This window comes from Leiobunum rupestre, chromosome 8 (assembly GCF_980474605.1).
Source record: "Leiobunum rupestre chromosome 8, qqLeiRupe1.1.hap1, whole genome shotgun sequence".
Lineage (NCBI taxonomy): Eukaryota > Metazoa > Arthropoda > Arachnida > Opiliones > Sclerosomatidae > Leiobunum > Leiobunum rupestre.
In genome coordinates this window covers 45,940,001-45,958,269 of record NC_143391.1, presented here as the reverse complement: position 1 = coordinate 45,958,269, position 18,269 = coordinate 45,940,001, and the positions used below count along the sequence as shown (strand labels likewise).

Here is an 18,269-nt window from a genome sequence, read left to right as displayed (position 1 = left end):
TCCGCTTTAATAAAATCAAATAATGCTGCAATCTCATTGGTTCTTAAAAATTACGTTTTTCGACGCGATTAACGCTGCAGCGAGGACGCAAAAAATAAGACCGCCTCCTTTTTCCCTCCCCCCCCCCCTTAGCGTGACGGGGTTAGGGGCTCAACGTGTCCGTCGATAGTCTCGACATATTCATTCTCCCTGAGTATAAATAAATACATTCTTGGTAATACATGGATTTCGGCTTCCGAAAATGGCTTGCTACTTCCCACATATTCACTAAAATTTGTGATACATTAATTTGGTCTTTGGGACAAAAATTACAAAATTTAAAGGTCAGAAAATTATTAAGTATCGTAAAAATTTTCCCATTTAAACCGTTTTAAAACGAATAATTGTCAGTATAATTTTTCTTAGCTAGGTTAATTCTTTCTCATTTAAATGAGAATTTAACGCGGATACTAAAAAAATACAGATTTGTTTGCTCTGACGGGAATATTTAAGGAGATATTATTCGTTTCTTAGCGTTTACGTTATTAGAAATTTTTTCGAATTTGTATTATATGACCATTTTCGAATTTTTTCTGAATTTGTATTATATGACCATTTCAGAAATTTCTCACTGAGAAAAGATAACACCTGAATGGTAGGAAACTAATGTGGAATATTATATTCAACTTATGGTGTTACAAATGGGCTTTCAATTTTACTAACCCCGTATTCAATTCAAGAAAGGTTGGCTCATAAAACTGCCACCTTCCTATCAATAATAGTTTTCCGGTAATAAAAAAATGTGCAACGAAGTACGAATGAAGGATTTACAGCACCTGTTTGATCTGAAAGAGTGACGTCTACAACTTTTATCAACTCAATCATTATAGATATAAGGTGAAGTAGACAATCCTTGTAAATTGGTACAGTTCTTCAAAAAGAGAGCATAAGACAAGTTTGCTTCCATAATCTCGACAGGTAAGGTGATTTTAAAAACGTATGTTCAAGGTTTCCACCTTTTTTTTAAATTTTTATCGTGTAAATTAATATTAAACTTGTTAAAACATACATTTTAAATTGATTGAAATATTTCCAGAAGTTTATAGTATATCTTAGGCCTAGTTTTCACTAGGCCAAAAACGCCACGACGGTTAGCTTCGACGATAAAAATTCCCGTTAGGCCTAATACATTATTTTTGCGTCCACCCTCGCCGTCGTCGCGTTTCTGTCCTAGTGGAAACCAGCCCTTATCTTGAAGTGTACCTATTACTCTGACGAAGACCTTCGGTTCGAAAGCTCAGTTCGAAAGCTAATTTTCTCTAATAAACTCCTTGGCATGAATAATTCTAAGAGTTTTAAAATTTATTAGAAGAACTTTTTCAAAATTGAATGAAATATTATTTTGGGTGCTTAAACGGCACATATTTTTGTTCATTATTGCACAAAAAGTAATGTGGAACATTGCATCCTCTAATAAATAATTGTAAGATTATTTTTAAGTGGGCGGTTTTTGATCTATATAAAGTGTTCAATATCAGCTGTTGAAAATGTGCAAAACTGAAGGAGTTTCTGTCCAATAGCCTATATTTAAACGATCAAAACAAAGTATAGAAATACATCAACAGTGTTGATACTTTTTGAGGCTAGTCCATAATTAGACTTATTGCCTTTCTTCGTTATTATTGCTGTCTTCCAAGTCGTCATTTACATTTTGATACATAAAGCATTAGAATTATCAATCAGTTCATCATTTCTAACGACCAATAATTTAATATTCGCGACATTCTTTGCTTCTGGTGGCCTCACTATACTGTTGGGTAACCTAAAATCCGGTTTTTCTAATCGATGATTTCGTTGAGCAGCCGATGAGCAAAGCTACGACCAAACCGGTAACGCGAAATACTACAGTAAAAATCGGACTTATGTTTACTTAATTTTGAGGGCTTCATGTACTTTACTATAGAGGTCTGTTTTCGGAAATTTATTTTTGGTTGAAAACTGCATCGTAACCCTTTTTTTTAAATTATTAGTTACTTTGAGAAGTACAAAGGTTCAACCAATTACTATTAGAAGCATTATTTATAAATTAATTTTTTATTAAATTTTCTGTTTCTAATTTTCCGTAATAAAACTTAAACGGCTTTTTTCAGTTGTTTGATTAAAAGATGACGAAGATTCTAATCGTGGTAGCAGCTTTATCATGTTTAGTTTTCCTGGGCTTTGTTCATTCGGATGCTGGCTTAGATGAACTAGCGATAAAAACAATTGAAGTTTTTTGTGGTAAGTTTTAGAATTTTATAATTTTATTTGTAATTTGGTACCGGTTTTCGAATGTTTGACTTTATGTTTAAGAGGAAGTTTTAATTAGCTCTACTTCCAAAGTTCCAATACAATACTTTCTGACTACTTGGAGACTCGAATTTGATTTTGTGTTCTCTGAAACATTTGACATTTTAGAAAATCATTAATAGACGATTCAATAAAACTGATTCAACGGTTCGCTAGGAAGTATTAAAACATGCAGCATGGACATGACTGTTAATTTTGATGCAGCCTTTGTTAAGACTGTTTTTCAAAAGCAAAAACACCGCAATGGTGAGATCATCGACGCGATAAACTTGCGTTAAGCTTCACGGAGGGTTTTTGAGTCGACGCGAAAAAATTAAGTTAGGCCTAACCGAAATGTTTTTGGTCAAAGCTCAACATCACTCCGTTCTTAAAGAAATAAGGAAAAAATTAGTTTATAAAGTGAATGTTAAACCTTGCTGGCTTGAGCGTGGTTTGAAGCTGGCTTCTTTGGGTAGCCCACGGACTGTAAATTTTACAGTCCATGGGTAGCCAGACGAATCTGGTCACCACAAATATTTCATTCAGCGATACGTAGAGAGGGTCTTTTATTTGGGCACCTGTTGATATAAAGTACACTCTGTTAAATAAGTCTTCGGCCGTTGGGATTTTGGCACTTATTTCCGATTATCTCAAAAACTATGAATGATAGCAAGTTGAAACCAATTTTATTTTTAATATTTTACTAATATCTTTCATACCGATTCACGTGTATCATTTCCATATCCGCCGGAAACGCCAAATATCGTTTTTGACACCTTTTTTAATAATGATGTAACGCCCCTGAAACCTGCATTTTTGGATTCACAAGGGTCGATTCATATTTAGAAAGTGCCATTTTCATCTGGCTACGTCGAACGGCTGCTAAGATATGGCCTACCGAAAATTCGATTATCATTCGGAAAATTCTAAAATGCCTAATTAATCAATATTATTAATCCGGTATATAACCACAGCGTTCCAACAACTCGTTAAATCAATATATATATATGCGTATTGTATTACCCGCAATGAAACGACGAAAGTTGTTTTTTCCTCAACAATAAGATATTATTTCTCGGTCGCCTCGAGCATTTTAGAATTTTCCGAATGATAATCGAATTTTCGATAGGCCATATCTTAGCAGCCGTTTGACGTAGCCAGATGAAAATGGCACTTTCTAAATATGAATCAACCCTTGTGAATCCAAAAATGCAGGTTTCAGGGGCGTTACATCATTATTAAAAAAAGTTGTCAAAAACGATATTTGGCGTTTCCGGCGGATATGGAAATGATACACATGAATCAAGACATCGGTATGAAAGATATTAGTAAAATATTAAAAATAAAATTGGTTTCAACTTGCTATCATTCATAGTTTTTGAGATAATCGTAAATAAGTGCCAAAATCCCAACGGCCGAAGACTTATTTAACAGAGTGTACCTTTCTTTTCTTTATAGATTTTGAGTCACTCTATAACAACAGTAACATACATTGAAAAACGTAGATAAAACAATAATTTTATACAAAATAGATAGCTTCGTATAAACCTTTTCCTTTGAAATTTAATATTCGATTCCGAAAATTATCGGTGGTCACATGATTTAGTTATTTTCTGTAGTGTTTTTAAAATTATTTAGCGCGCGCTTCATTTAATTTCCAGGGCACACGCAAAATCGCGCGAGATGAAAACCGCTAAAATATTAAGAGCGCGCGTTTAAATTATTGGATCGGGCTGAGAAAAACATTCGTCAGTAGATAGATAACTTCAATATATATTTACCAATGTAGGAAAGTATCGTCTTGTTGAATAAACTCATTTCTTCCGCGCTTAAATGTCTCTTGTATCGCTTTTCTTCGCAGGAAACAGCACAGCTCAGAATATTTTGAAAAAGTGCGGCATTCGCTTCTGGCGGTATGGATCAGCAGTTCGTACTTGTTCCAAAAGTTTAACAACGGAAAAAGCCATGAAATACGCTTGCGCTAACAAAGCAGAGGTAAGCCACTTAATAAACTGAAATTTGAAGATACGGTTTCGTGGGAAAATGGGTAACTCGCTAGTCCAATCTCGGGCCACAAGGCTGCACGGGCCCAGTTAATTTGTATACCGGCTTACCTCATCTGGCGCCGTGCCTCATAATAATAGGATTTATTACTTTTTATACAAGGTTTTACGGATAAGTATTTCAAAAAGGCAGGGGCGTGTTCTATGGGTCCCAACCTGAGTATTGTCTGTGGTGGCGGCACCAGGACTTAATTTGAGGTAGGTGAACTGTTCGTAGGCCCATATTTGCAATTGAAAAGACGAAATAGAAGCCTAAAATTTTGTCTAGTTGTGTTTTGTCCATAAAACGTACTTGGCCGTCGTGTATTCCGCTGCACTCAAAAATTAAACGGGCTTTAAAAGTGCTGCTATATGGAAAATAATTTTAGTTTGCACGAGTCCTTAATTTTGAATTTGGAGGCCCTAAAATTAAAATATTTTTAATTGCATTGCTGGCACCGCCACTGATTGCCCCGAACCAACGATAGGCGTTGGACACCCTCTTACAGCTTTTAGAAGAATGAGCCTTAAAACCTGATTGGAACGAGTACTAACGACATCTGAAGTTGCAAAACTAGGATATGGTTTTCAAAAAATAGCCTAGGTTCAAATACCGGATCCTCGGAGCAAATTTTTTTTAAATAAAACTTTTTTATATATTATATTTACTGTAAACTGTGTTAAATTTCTATTTAATACCTAAAATATTTTTAATTAACGCCACCCCGTCGAAAACGTGTACGGGGACTTGTAGGAGTGTAGATTGTGAGACAAGTTCCCCCGTTTTCGAGGGATGGCTTAACCTGTCTACCGATTTCGATTTTTAAACAAACAATTTAATTTTAATAACATTTTACGTTTAGAATCAGTGATTTATTGAATAAAATGTCCTAGTTTTTCCATCTCCAGAAAGTGTAACATGAAGGGTGAATCGGAAAAGTATCAGAAGCAAGGCAGCACTAGCTATTGTTTAGGCTGAAAGTTATCAGGGACGTAAATAACTTATTCGTGTTAACATAAGTGTGACACTTCTTATTCTTCACATGCAAAAGTTTTACAGAGAGCTATTAACAAGACAGACTGCATTACGGATTTCGCCGCCGTTTTGTGTCCGCTTGCTAACGCGTCACTCGTAGCCTTAGATAGCACCTCGCTAGGGGAAGATTTTCTTCTTGTGATGACGTCGCTCCGTTACTAGCTCTCAGTAAATATTCCCCAAAGTGACAAACTTATGGAACAATATTAAAGACTTATCGTGTTACTAAATTTTAACTATAGTCCTTTGTTATATTTCAATGACTACTATTCAAACGATAAATATTTTATTTCAATTTGAACACTAAAGAATGCCCAGTAAGATTTTCAAATTAAGGTGGTAAAAATTTAAAAAATGAACAGTATACATTTAAGTTTGAGCAGTAAACAGAAAATGGTGACTATTTTTTAGATCTTATTTTTTTCAATATGAGTCTTGAAAAAAACAACTATTTTATTTTATCGAAGGAAGCAGCCTGACCCCTAACATGCGAGTAGCAACTGGGTGGAAAAACACCAACATATTTCCGATATATATGAGGATGAAATTGGTGGCGCCGTCTATCGTATAGCTTTGAAATGTGGGGGCAGTCATCTAGAAATGGCGTCTGTATCAAAGCTTGAATCGCTAGTTTTCATTATACCTACCATAAACGTTGTTGATATTAACTTTAATTAATTTGCTAAGAAAAATTCCTGCAAATGTCAAATTAAAGTAACCCCATTTTACTCTTATAAAATGCCACTATAAAAGCTTCACCTAGATTTTCGGAAAATCAGTTACATTTCTCAGCTGGACAGCTTGAATTAAAGCTTTTTCTTTTATTTTTAGTAACAAATACCAACAGGTGCAAGCTCTTTCTCGTAGATTAAATTGTAAAACCAAAAGGATGTTTAGCGAATAAGAAGATTAGTCAATTAAGAAAAGGGATCAAAAAGCTAAACCCAAAATTTGAAGAAAATTAAAAACTTACAAAAGCTCGTACCGATAGGTCTTCGAGCGAGCAAAAAGACGCGAAACTCGGACCAAATAGATCTTCGAGTGATAAAAACTTAATAAAATAGCCATTTTATTTCATTTAATTTAGCTAATACTTTGGTTACCAGTTTTACGGGACAATTTTTACCTCGATTTTTACTGTATTTAAATTTCGTTTTCTTTCAGATGGGCACGTGCATGCTAGGGACTATTCCTCATGACTCCGAAGTAAGTTTAGCAGTTGGGCTTAAAAATATGTTGAGGATATTCGTAATAGCAAAAGTGACATAATTACCAAATGTGTACCAGTTCCTCCCTTACAAAAAATTTCTATAAGGTATTTTATAGAGTTGATCTATAAAAATTTCATAGAGTAGTCTTAAGCTATTTCTATAAAATGTTTATGGAATGTGGCTATAGAATGTTTGTGGAAAATGGGTCATTTTTCTAAAATGTTTTTTTAGAATTTCTTTAGAAACTTACTTATGATTTTAAGGGTTTTCTATAAACATTTTAAAGGTTTTTTAGTTTTATATTAGTGGCTTCTATAAGCATTTTAAAGAATACTTCTTTTTAAAAAGTGGAGTTTCTATTAAGATACTAAATGGTTTCTTAAGAAGCATCGTAATACTTTAAATACATTAGCTATTAAGAAGTTCAGGTCAAAATTATACTTAAATATATAAGCCTTAAAGAGTTTTAATAGAAATTATTTTAAATAGATTCTAAAGAATGGTTTGTAGAATTGATTCTTGGTTTTCCTATGATTTTCGCTATAGAAGACTCTATAGGTTATAGAACCCCTTTTGCCCTCTATCACTCTCTATACGATTTTATAGAGGCTTTAAAGAATATTTTTTTACGGGCTATATACTTTACTAAAGATTTACTGAATGACGCTATCGAGATAGACCACATAGAAGCCTAGGCTAGGATGTACGATGCTCTTTTTTCTGGTTTGTTCTTTCGTGTTCAGTATTAAAACGTAGGTAGATGGCAGTAGCGTTTCCGTCGAGTGACAAATGTCTTACTAGCCTTCTCCAGTGCTTCCTTAGATCTCGAAGCCCTCACCAGGTGGCATTATTTCTACTTTTTAACTTCTTTCCCTCCCCTCTCCACCCCCTTTTTCACTCGTAACATTCATTAAAAAAGGTTCGATCGACACACGTTTGGGAATAATGTCACTTTGTAGTAGTGAATGTAATAAGCTGGTGGATCGCGAGGCCCGACGGACTTCCGACCACTAACCTTCCTGCCCATTGGAACCCGGCCACCTGGAATAACGGCATTAAATGTCGTTAGCTGACTGGGGAATATGGTGGTTCCTATGGTATCAGCCTAGCTCATTGTTATTATTATTATGCCTCAAAACCGATGTTACAAACGAATTTTTTGTCTTAAGGGAATATAACTACCAACACTTCTCTAGGTATTACCTCGGTAACCTAGCAATATGCAACTCTGAAAATATCAAAGGGAGTGGCCGTTATTGGAACACCCAGGGAACTAAAGATACCCAAATTGTTGTGTTCTCTTTAAACAATAAAACTTCAACCTTAGCTACAGGTACGAAAATTAGATGCGAAACAAAAATCGAATTTCTCAAAAATTTTAACCTTCTTTAAAATCCTTAATGGTGCTAAAAATATTTGGGAATTTTAAATAAATAGCAGAGATATTCTTCCATACTAAAATGATAATAGAGTCTAGCTATCAAAATACACAACTTATTAAAATATTTACTGATTTGTCTTTCAACTCGAAAGAATCTGCGAGAGAGATAATTAATTTATTTAGTCTGCCAAAAAGATGAGCAGTTTCTAGAATAAAAAGAAACTTACACATTTTTATAAAATGTATTTATAAACTTATGGCAAAACGTATTCAAATTGTTATTGTTATAAGCAGGAAAGGACATGAAATTCACGTTTCTGAATTCCTTTTTTGATTTTACTTGTTTTTATATAGGCCTATTGTGTTTTGCCAAACAAATTATTGAGAAAATTCTTGATGACAATAGACGATTTGGAAAACTCCATAAAATGAATCTGTGTCCTTCCAAAAGAATTGATTTTCATAAATCATCGGTAAAGAAGATGAATTGAACGTGTCCTACAAAGAGACAGATTTAGGACAGGTGCCGCTGTTTCGACTATATATTTCATTTGTAACTTGCGAGATCCATTTTACAGCGTGCAATCTTCGAAAGAAATTGAATGTATTCATTTCGCGTTTTCGTTAGTCATATAATTATCGCTTGAATAGAATAGAAGGCTAGCGTTATTTCGCCAATAGGAAGTCGAACTAGGTCGTTTTGGCCATTTTGAGATTTACGGATATTGAAGTTTCGGAATTTTAGTTTCTTTTTTATGTGAAATCTACATTGATTTTTTCAATTAACCAAAGTCAAGATGACTCAGGACATAATATTAGTACATTCCTGTTTGTAACATAACACACTGCTTCGTTAGGCTTCGGTGGGTCTCTCAATTTTCACTAACGATTTAAAACAAAATATACTAATTTCCTGCCACATATGCGTAACCACATACTATATAAAACGGACTAATGTAAAAGTAGATCAAACAACCTTATATACAATTTGAGAAACCAATTTCAAGAACCCAAGATTGCTCAAACTTAATGGCTTGGTAACATAGAGGTATCGGCTACCGATTGAGCAACGTCGCAATTAAATTGAGATCAAGTACCGTTAAGGAGAAAACAACGCGGCGTGGTGTATTTAGCTCGACCATCTTCGACCCTTGCACCGCATAGAAAATAACAGGTTCTTTCTCTCATTTAGCTACTGGGTATTTGGATGATATTTCAACTTAAAGGGAATATAACATCTAGAATTTCTGTCCCACCCTAAGAACTTCACTCTCTTAGCTTTTGATATTTTTGCTGCTGCGTAGTGGATTGTTGCGGAGATAATCGGCCAAATTGTTGGGTACTTCCAAATAGAAGGCGTTGTAGGTTATATTCCATTTAAGTGAATAATAATAATAATAATAATAATAATCAGCTAGGCTATTACCCAAGACACAGCATCAGAAAAATGATTTTGATAATGCCTTAAAAAAATTATTTTTCAGTCAGACGTTGTCACGGTGAAACGATACCACGTGAGTAACTTCAATTTAAAGAAATGTGTGAATTAGTGTTGCGGTTACTTAGGTCTCTGTTGACAATATCCCTTTACATTTAACCTATCTTTTGGGAGAAGGATCTTCAATGTCACCTTAGCTTCTCATTTGAGATAATGGTCTTCAATACGATCTTTAAAATATCCCGTAAGCTTTAACTTTAGAGATAAGGATCATCAATATTTTCTAAGGTAATCTTTTTGGGTAAGGAAAGTACCATTGTGGTACACGAAAATACCGCGTGTAATTCAAAAACGTCCCCAAGAATCTTTGCAGAAGAATATTTAAGAAGATATGGAATAGAATGTCTAAGATATTCTTCTTTCTACTGAATCCCCCATTAAGGTATTTGTTATTTAAACATAAAATAAATATTGCTTTAAAATTGGCAAGCTAGTTGTTAAACTATTTGGATACCAAATATAAATGAAATATAATAAATAATTAATTTCACCAAATTTTTAGGATAAAAAGCAAGATAAACTAGAGAGGCTAGAAACACTCCAAATAATTTCGAAAGAGCCCGTTATTGTGTCTTAGAGAGCGATTTTGTCCGATAAAGGTCAAAAAGGTGACCTGAAGTCAAGTATCCTAAAATGTAAAATATTGGCCTAAGAGACTGAAAAGATGTGTTAGAGCTCCTTTTTTTTGTCGGGTAACACGATACAGTGGTCTTAGACCTACCTTTTTACCGGTTATCATGAAATAGTGGTTGGGTAGCTGAAAAGTGTTCCTTGAACCTGAAGTCGTAAGATGGTTCGGTAGAAACACAGCTAAAGTGGAGTAAAAAACTGATAATTCAAAAATGCCGGTTATATTGAAATGAGGTCAAAAACTCGTGCCCCGTCCAAATATTTCTTAACAATATTTGTAATGTAATGCAATAACAAGTATAAAAGCCATACTAATTTCATCTTAGATCCGAAAGTCCACTATGGGTTATTCGGAGCTGATAAGAAATTAACTTTTATTTAAATTAATATAATATGTTTCATCCAAATAATGAAACTTTATTTTCTGGCTTTTCAAAAAATATTAACCAGATTGTGGTATCTCTAAATATATCAAATATAAATTATGAATCTTTAAGTCAGTTCAACGGTTTTAATTGCAAGCAACTCCGCAGAAAGAGTATTATTTTAGAAAGTTTTTTGAGTTTATTTAAAACGATAGTTGAACGAAAATCTTGATATTTTTCACAATTTGAAAAGTTGAACTCTAGGATAGCAATGACGTCTGACCTTTTAATAATTGACGTTGTTAGCGTTTGTGGATATAGGTATGATACAGAAACATTTTAACACTTAATATAGTGGTTTTTAAAATATCAAAATGGCGACCATTTTTCGAGATGGGGTTGAATCCTACCTAATTGGGGATGTGATAAAATAGTTTAGCATGTCCTAAGGATCCATTTCATATAATAAATGAAACTGAACAGTTTGAAGAGTGCGCAAAGAAGGATACATAGCCGCTTCACTCAATGATATCCTAAAAATAATTTAATTTATTTCTCTTTTCTAAAGGATTGTCTTGGTATAGAGCTAACAATTGCTCAAATCAAGAAATTTAATGAAGAAATAAAGAAAGCCAATCAACAGTAAAAAAGGATATATGTAATCTTATAATTTATGCGTAACGTTCCGCTGATAAGGTGTAAAATTAAATCGATGATTACAACTACAAGTATTACATTTCTTATGTTGTCCTAAGTAATTGCAGTAAAACCTTTCGGCTCAAATCAGACAGGTTAAGTGTTGCACATAAATTGTTTAGTTGGTGTCTGCTGGTGTTAGCTCTCAAGCATTCAACGTAACTACACGAGTTACGTTACGTGGCGTTAGCTCTCAAACACCTCAATAACTACACGAGTTACGTTACGTGGTTTTAGCTCTCAAACACCTCAATAACTACACGAGTTACGTTACATGGCTTTAGTTCTCAAACCCGCGAACAGCGCACGGATTCCTAGTGTGGGAGCGGTGGCGGCGGCGGGGGCAGGTTTGCCAGATTAATTTCAAGAATCCCGCACACTCAAAAACACTCAAAATTGGGAAACTAGCCCAAAAACTCGCCCAAACAAAATTTGTTCTTTTTTCGTTAACCCGATGATTAAAGCAATAAACTACGAAGGCACTTTAGCCCTTGGTAGTGGTATCAGGGAACGTATAGCCTTTTGAACGATAATTCGAAAATTTAAAGAAAGCAGTAAGAATATAGCAGTAAGAATATTTATCGTCGTACGTAATAGCGTATTATGAACCATAAATTTAACATAATTTAAAAAAATGAAATTATGATAGAAGTACACATTTTTTAATTGTTGTCGTCATTTCAGGGGAAAAAGGGAATCCACTTATCTATTTTGCTGTTATTTAGATAAAAATTCTAGAATCTAAAAAATGAAGGTTTCATTTTGGGTCTATTTTTGGTTTTAAAGTGAGTTTAGAAGTTTTCACAATAAAACCAAGGAAATCAAATACTAGCGAATCCTTCGAACAAATATAGCGTTTTCAATTACTTCTCGAATCTGATACTTTGAAAGTCATTTGACTAAAACCATTTTAAGAAGCACGGCATGCTTCGCGTATTCTTTAATTACAAAATTAATTTTGTTCTTAAAGCCTGAAAATAACTTTTACCTCTTTTACATACTCTAAATCCAAGTTAATTGTTTAACATATCTGCCACCTCATTTAACAGTACAGTGCCGAAGGGAGACCTTTGTTTAAAGCGCGCCTTCAGAGTTGGCAGTCGGAGAAACAGGATAGCCATTGGTGATTTTGTTCTAAAATTGTATTTATATGTTAACAATCGTTTTCGGAAGCTACTACCTCTATGAATTTTCCTAAAATGAAGCCAATTACTTACGTCATCATTCAAACATTCTAGAACGGTTCTTCCCGCTTTTTAAATATTTTAAACAGATAATTCATTATTCAAACTTTGTCCCCCACCCAATCACCTTGCTTGTAGACGACAATGCAGCTCTGAATACGTGGTTTTGTTATTTCAAGATAATGGTGACAAACTTTATAGAAATTAGAAATACACATAAAACAAACAAGAAGCGAGAAGAGTATCGATAAGTTGTCATGATATTATTTCGTTGTCGCGTACTAGGCTTTAGGCAAACATTCTAGCAGGAAATTTTTAAATATATCAGTGGTTTTCTAACAGCTTTTTCAATAAATAGTTTCAAATAAAATATTGAAATGTTTAAGCGGGTCTTGGTACTGTAGCTGAAGACAGGGTACTGTGTAACATTTTTATTTCAGCAGGCTAGTTTTACATACTACCACTACTCATACATACGCTCTATCTACAAAATTAAAACTACAAAAAGTGCAACCCAACTAAAGACTGACTCTTAATGCTCTTTCCAGTGTACAGGGGGCCATTTGCTTTATTGTACGATCGCCCAGAATTGTTTAATTGCGGTTTGGAATATCATTTTGGTCAAAGTCCCAAAATATTTGGGTGGGAACCACTACATTCCGTCCCCACTTCACTGACGTTAGTTAAGTTAAATCCCAGTTGTAGTGGGTCTTAGCAGACAACTTTTAAAATAAAAATAAACTTCCTTCAAAGGTTTCATCATAGAATATATTATGCGTAAATAATAGTTTTTAACGCAATTATAAGATACACCCATTTATTGACAATTATTGACACATTTATTGAAAATGCAGCTCCGTTGTTTTTCTCGATATAATAAAACACTTAAAAAAAGACGACCGAGTTTTAACGTTTTGTTTTTATAAATATAAACATAATAATGTCAAAACAAGTGTCATTTTACTCAATAATATTTTTCAAACAATAAGATAAAGTTAGAAAGAAGATATTCGATTACGTTCAAAAAACGATAAGCTGCGACTCAATAGACTCTTATACACACATATAATTTCATCTCGCCATAGACCTGCAGAACAGTGAAGCTTTCATTAATGTGTTATTCATTTCTAGTTTATGATTGAAGTAACACGCGTATTAAAATGAATAAAGTATTTAATGCTAGATCCAGTCAAACCCAAAACTTACCAATACTGTCGCCGAGAATGATGCAAAACGTACATTTATTTTCGAATAGACTAAACCCAATTGTTTTCGTGTTGAAAATGTTCGGATTGAACCTGAGCTATTTAGGTTCTGCTTCCGCGTTGTACAAAGGCTATCGTTTCATTTTCATTTCGTACATTAATATTTGTCCCATCTACAAACTCATCCAAGCGACCAATTCGAGTGCGCGATTAAATTCGGAATTTCTATGGTCAATTTCAATGGCAGTCTCAATAGACTGGTTGTTATTCAATAAAAAATCGTTGGAAAGACTAGCTCTCTATTTGGATGAAGCATTTGTTTCGTCTAAAACGCCGCTTTACACCAAAAGAAGTTTCGTATTGGTTATGTTGCTTTTCTCAATCGCCCTATTGCAACCAATGTTGGTAATAAACTCGTTAAATTTTATAAATGCGCAGTTGAATTTGAAGTTAACGTATAACTTCATTGATAACTTTTCCTTTTATTGGTTCGTGATTTTTGGACTCAGCCAAGTGACCTTTTTCTATATTTTCATCTGCCATTTCATCGCTCACAGGTGAGTTTTTTGGAACTAGATTTTAAAATATTTAAAGGTCGCTCTTACCTGGCCTGTGGCGCAGTCAGGAATTTGGTTAGGGGATGAGCGAAAAATTAAAAATATTACCCTTACGTTTACCCCTGTGCCCACTAGCTGGGTCTTAATGGGCCACGTTGTGCAATAACTGGTGGCTTTACCGGGGAGTCGAGGTTCGGCGCTTTAACCCATAAGGGTGGTCGCGTACTGGGAAATGTTAGCCGTGGTCAGATGGTCCTATCTTCACCTCCAAATTCGGTCAGGTAGGGGTCAGAAACTGGGTTACGGCTCAGGCTAACGGAGAGGGTCCAAGCATCCGTGCCGTTTCGGAGGATTGGGTAGCCTGCTTTGGGGCGGTGGGTCTCCGTATGAGGCGCAGTGACCCTGTTTCCCGGCCTTTTGAGCCACATTGGGATCTCCGGTGTCAGCTGTGCCGGGTTACGTGGTCGCTGCGTGCCCGTCGTTCCCCTTTAGGAGCCTTTTCTGAAGGGCTAATCTTTCTACTTACATAGGTAGGGTGTTTACTGGTGGTGCTATAGCATCCACTCTCTATCCCATAGCTGTGCGCGAATTGGAAGCGGGTCGCTTCATTGCTGCGCCTTTTGTCGAGATGAGTGGCTTGCGTCGAGGGTGAGACCGTCAGTAGTGGGGTTCTGCCACCTATGACTGTTTTTGTCCGTTGTCCGTGCTTGTGGACGCTGGCGTAGGGCAAAATTATAAGACCACTGGTGTAGTAGTCGGCCATGATTGCGCTAGGGGCACCGGTATACAAATATCTGACAACTTACGCCCGCTGGCTACGCCACTGACGACATCTAGTGAGATAACTCCACATTCGCTATTTGTAGTGTTGCCTTCCGCGACAGGTTAACTTATATTGTCTTGTAAGACCTAGATTTTTTCATCTGTATCAAAATCAGATTATCGGATTTATGTACAACACGACACGCTGAATTATTTCTATTCTTTAACCTAATTTACACTAGATAGGTTTGCTATCCCCGAAATCTGACCAGATAATAAACTTTATTATTAAACTCGCTCTACCACACAAAGCGCAACCACCCAAAATAGTAAATTTGGCAAATGCCCAACCTCTAGGGCTCCGATTTAAAAACTTTCAATGGCGATGTAGGTACATTCGAACGAGATATCATTGACTCTTCTAGCCCTAACCGTTGAAAAGATATAAGCGACACGGCGGCATCGGCATCGGCTACACGGTACGTGAAACTAATACACACAATTCCTTAGGATAGTGTTTAAAAACCATGGTGGTATTTGTGTTGTTGAATTTAAAGTGTAAATTTCAAGTTGAACGTTTCTTCTAAGAAAGGTTTAAACTAAAAATACTTACGGATCGGACGAATAGTGTAAATTAGTAAGAGCTTGAAAGGTTTATTTATTATTACCTATACGCATAGACATTCTTCATTTCAAAGCTTAATTACACAATTAAAAAAGCAGGTTAAGTAAAAGTAAAATAATTTGTGTCGTGTAATTGATCATTTAAAAAACACCTTCAGGCCACGTGTAAATTCACACCAAAAAACCATCGTGAGTTAAAAACCTTTAAGACACGCGGAGATCACGTGTTAAATTACACGAACTGTGTTTCGTGAGCTATTTACCCTAAATTCTACGTGTTCTACACGTGTGTAATTTTCAAACACGTATTATCCACGAAAAATACGAAAATTCCACTATAAATACACGTGATTTTGCTACCTGGGTAGTGATATGTGTAAATGATCACAAAGTGATATACACCATTTTTCACAACTGTTATGTACTAAAATAGTACTTGTTAATAACGGTTCATTATACTTTTTAGACTGCAGTCAATTAGGGATTGCTTGCGCTTAGCAACCGAAGCCGATCCTTGGTTTTTGGTTACAATTTCGAAACAATACACCGCAGCGTATCAGGGAGTGTTATTAGTCGATCGGTGTTTCTCACCCTATCTTCTGACGTCGTTGAGTAGTGAAATGCTTTTCCTGTGCTACGGATTGACCACTTTCGGAGCAAACCTCACCCAGTTTATGACCTCTGAATTTATCTTCTTTCTGTGTATCGGAATAGTCTGCACCGTTTTTATTTGCGTCATACTTTCTTCCGCTCGTGTCGGAAGCGCATTCGCCACCGGCTTACCTGACGTTACGCAGTTTGCCGAACGATTCCCAACCAGTTCCTTTGAGTTCCGGCAACAAATTGTCCTTCTCACTCAACATATTTCCAATCAGTGAGTATGGAACGCTATATTATTTTCTCAAACTTCGAATAGTGTAAACCAGTTTCAGAGCCAGGAGTAGGTAAAGCAGGCTGTATAGCCTACCTTTCATGGGCTTAGGGGCCCACAAATCCATTTTTACCATTTCGCTACCTTAGATAAAATAAATTTGAGGAAAAAAAATATTGAAATATTAAAATGTTGTATTGAGACACCATTTCTAAATCTGGAAAAAAAGCTATAATGAAAATATGTTTAATGGGAATGAAGGCTAAAAGGCGCCGTGTAAATCGGCAAAAAAGTAAATTGTTTGTTTTTGTGCCTTAGGTAGTGATTAACCTTCTGTAAAAAGTCTAAAAGAGATCCATTGTTGAAAAAGTATTAAACTATACCTCCTAAAATCCTACTAGTGTTTGTTAATGGATAACTAGGAGCAACAAACACTAGGAGAACGCAGCTAGCCTTTACGCTGAACGTCTTACGGCCGGGGGGGGGGGGGGTAAGACAATTATCGAAATTCCCCTTCCGACGGCAGCAGGCGCTAAAGCGTCTAGCCAATGAAAAACGTACACAAGAAAATCTACGACTTTTGACGGGTTGCGTTATCCTTGTGTGGGGTGTTGTGTTTGTTGCTCCTTGATGGATAATATGTAAAACGTGTTAACTGCATTCCATGAAAAAGTTTATTATTTCTGCTTTCCTCGAAGAAGGGGTGTAAGAGATTACAGCGTTCCTCGAAGAAGGGGTGTAAGATATTACAGCGTTCCTCGAAGAAGAGGTGTAAGAGATTACTGCTTCCCTCGAAAAAGGGGTGTAAGAGATTACTGCTTTCCTCGAAAAAGGGGTGTAAGAGATTACTGCGTTCCACGAAGAAGGGTTGTAAGAGATTACTGCTTCCCTCGAAAAAGGGGTGTAAGAGATTACTGCTTCCCTCGAAAAAGGGGTGTAAGAGATTACTGCTTTCCTCGAAAAAGGGGTGTAAGAGATTACTGCTTTCCTCGAAAACGGGGTGTAAGAGATTACTGCTTGCCTCGAAAAAGGGGTGTAAGAGATTAATGCTTCCCTCGAAAAAGGGGTGTAAGAGATTACTGCTTCCCTCGAAAAAGGGGTGTAAGAGATTACTGCTTCCCTCGAAAAAGTGGTGTAAGAGATTACTGCTTCCCTCGAAAAAGGGGTGTAAGAGATTTCTGCTTTCCTCGAAAAAGGGGTGTAAGAGATTACTGCTTCCCTCGAAAAAGGGGTGTAATAGATTACTGCTTCCCTCGAAAAAGAGGTGTAAGAGATTTCTGCTTTCCTCGAAAAAGGGGTGTAAGAGATTTCTGCTTTCCTCGAAAAAGGGGTGTAAGAGATTACTGCTTCCCTCGAAAAAGGGGTGTAAGAGATTTCTGCTTTCCTCGAAAAAGTGGTGTAAGAGATTACTGCTTCCCTCGAAAAAGGGGTGTAAGAGATTTCTGCTTTCCTCGAAAAAGGGGTGTAAGAGATTACTGCTTCCCTCGAAAAAGTGGTGTAAGTTATTACTGCTTCCCTCGAAAAAGGGGTGTAAGAGATTTCTGCTTTCCTCGAAAAAGGGGTGTAAGAGATAACTGCTTCCCTCGAAAAAGTGGTGTAAGGGATTACTGCTTCCCTCGAAAAAGGGGTGTAAGAGATTTCTGCTTTCCTCGAAAAAGGGGTGTAAGAGATTTCTGCTTTCCTCGAAAAAGGGGTGTAAGAGATTTCTGCTTTCCTCGAAAAAGGGGTGTAAGAGATTTCTGCTTTCCTCGAAAAAGGGGTGTAAGGGATTACTGCTTCCCTCGAAAAAGGGGTGTAAGAGATTTCTGCTTTCCTCGAAAAAGGGGTGTAAGAGATTACTGCTTCACTCGAAGAAGGGGTGTAAGAGATTTCTGCTTCCCTCGAAAAAGGTTTGTAAGAG

At 36.0% G+C, this 18,269-nt stretch overlaps 1 protein-coding gene across 1 annotated transcript; it reads left to right on the top strand.

Moving 5' to 3' along the window:
- Positions 1 to 884: 884 nt before the first annotated feature.
- Positions 885 to 11,198, top strand: LOC149933513 (uncharacterized). Its single transcript, XM_090156170.1, has 6 exons — positions 885 to 957; positions 2,130 to 2,259; positions 4,169 to 4,302; positions 6,550 to 6,591; positions 9,462 to 9,491; positions 11,039 to 11,198. The coding sequence occupies exons 2-6, from the start codon at positions 2,145 to 2,147 to the stop codon at positions 11,114 to 11,116; spliced, it is 399 nt and encodes a 132-aa protein (XP_090012296.1). The 5' UTR covers positions 885 to 957; positions 2,130 to 2,144; the 3' UTR covers positions 11,117 to 11,198.
- Positions 11,199 to 18,269: the final 7,071 nt, after the last annotated feature.

What these genes read in the sequence shown, in the direction of transcription:
- LOC149933513 (XM_090156170.1), top strand. Translation starts at nt 2,145, where the DNA reads ATGACGAAGATTCTAATCGTGGTAGCAGCTTTATCATGTTTAGTTTTC. An exon ending in AACAATTGAAGTTTTTTGTG is followed by an intron (nt 2,260 to 4,168) that starts GTAAGTTTTAGA and finishes TTTTCTTCGCAG; the next exon opens with GAAACAGCACAGCTCAGAAT. An exon ending in TCACGGTGAAACGATACCAC is followed by an intron (nt 9,492 to 11,038) that starts GTGAGTAACTTC and finishes TCTTTTCTAAAG; the next exon opens with GATTGTCTTGGTATAGAGCT.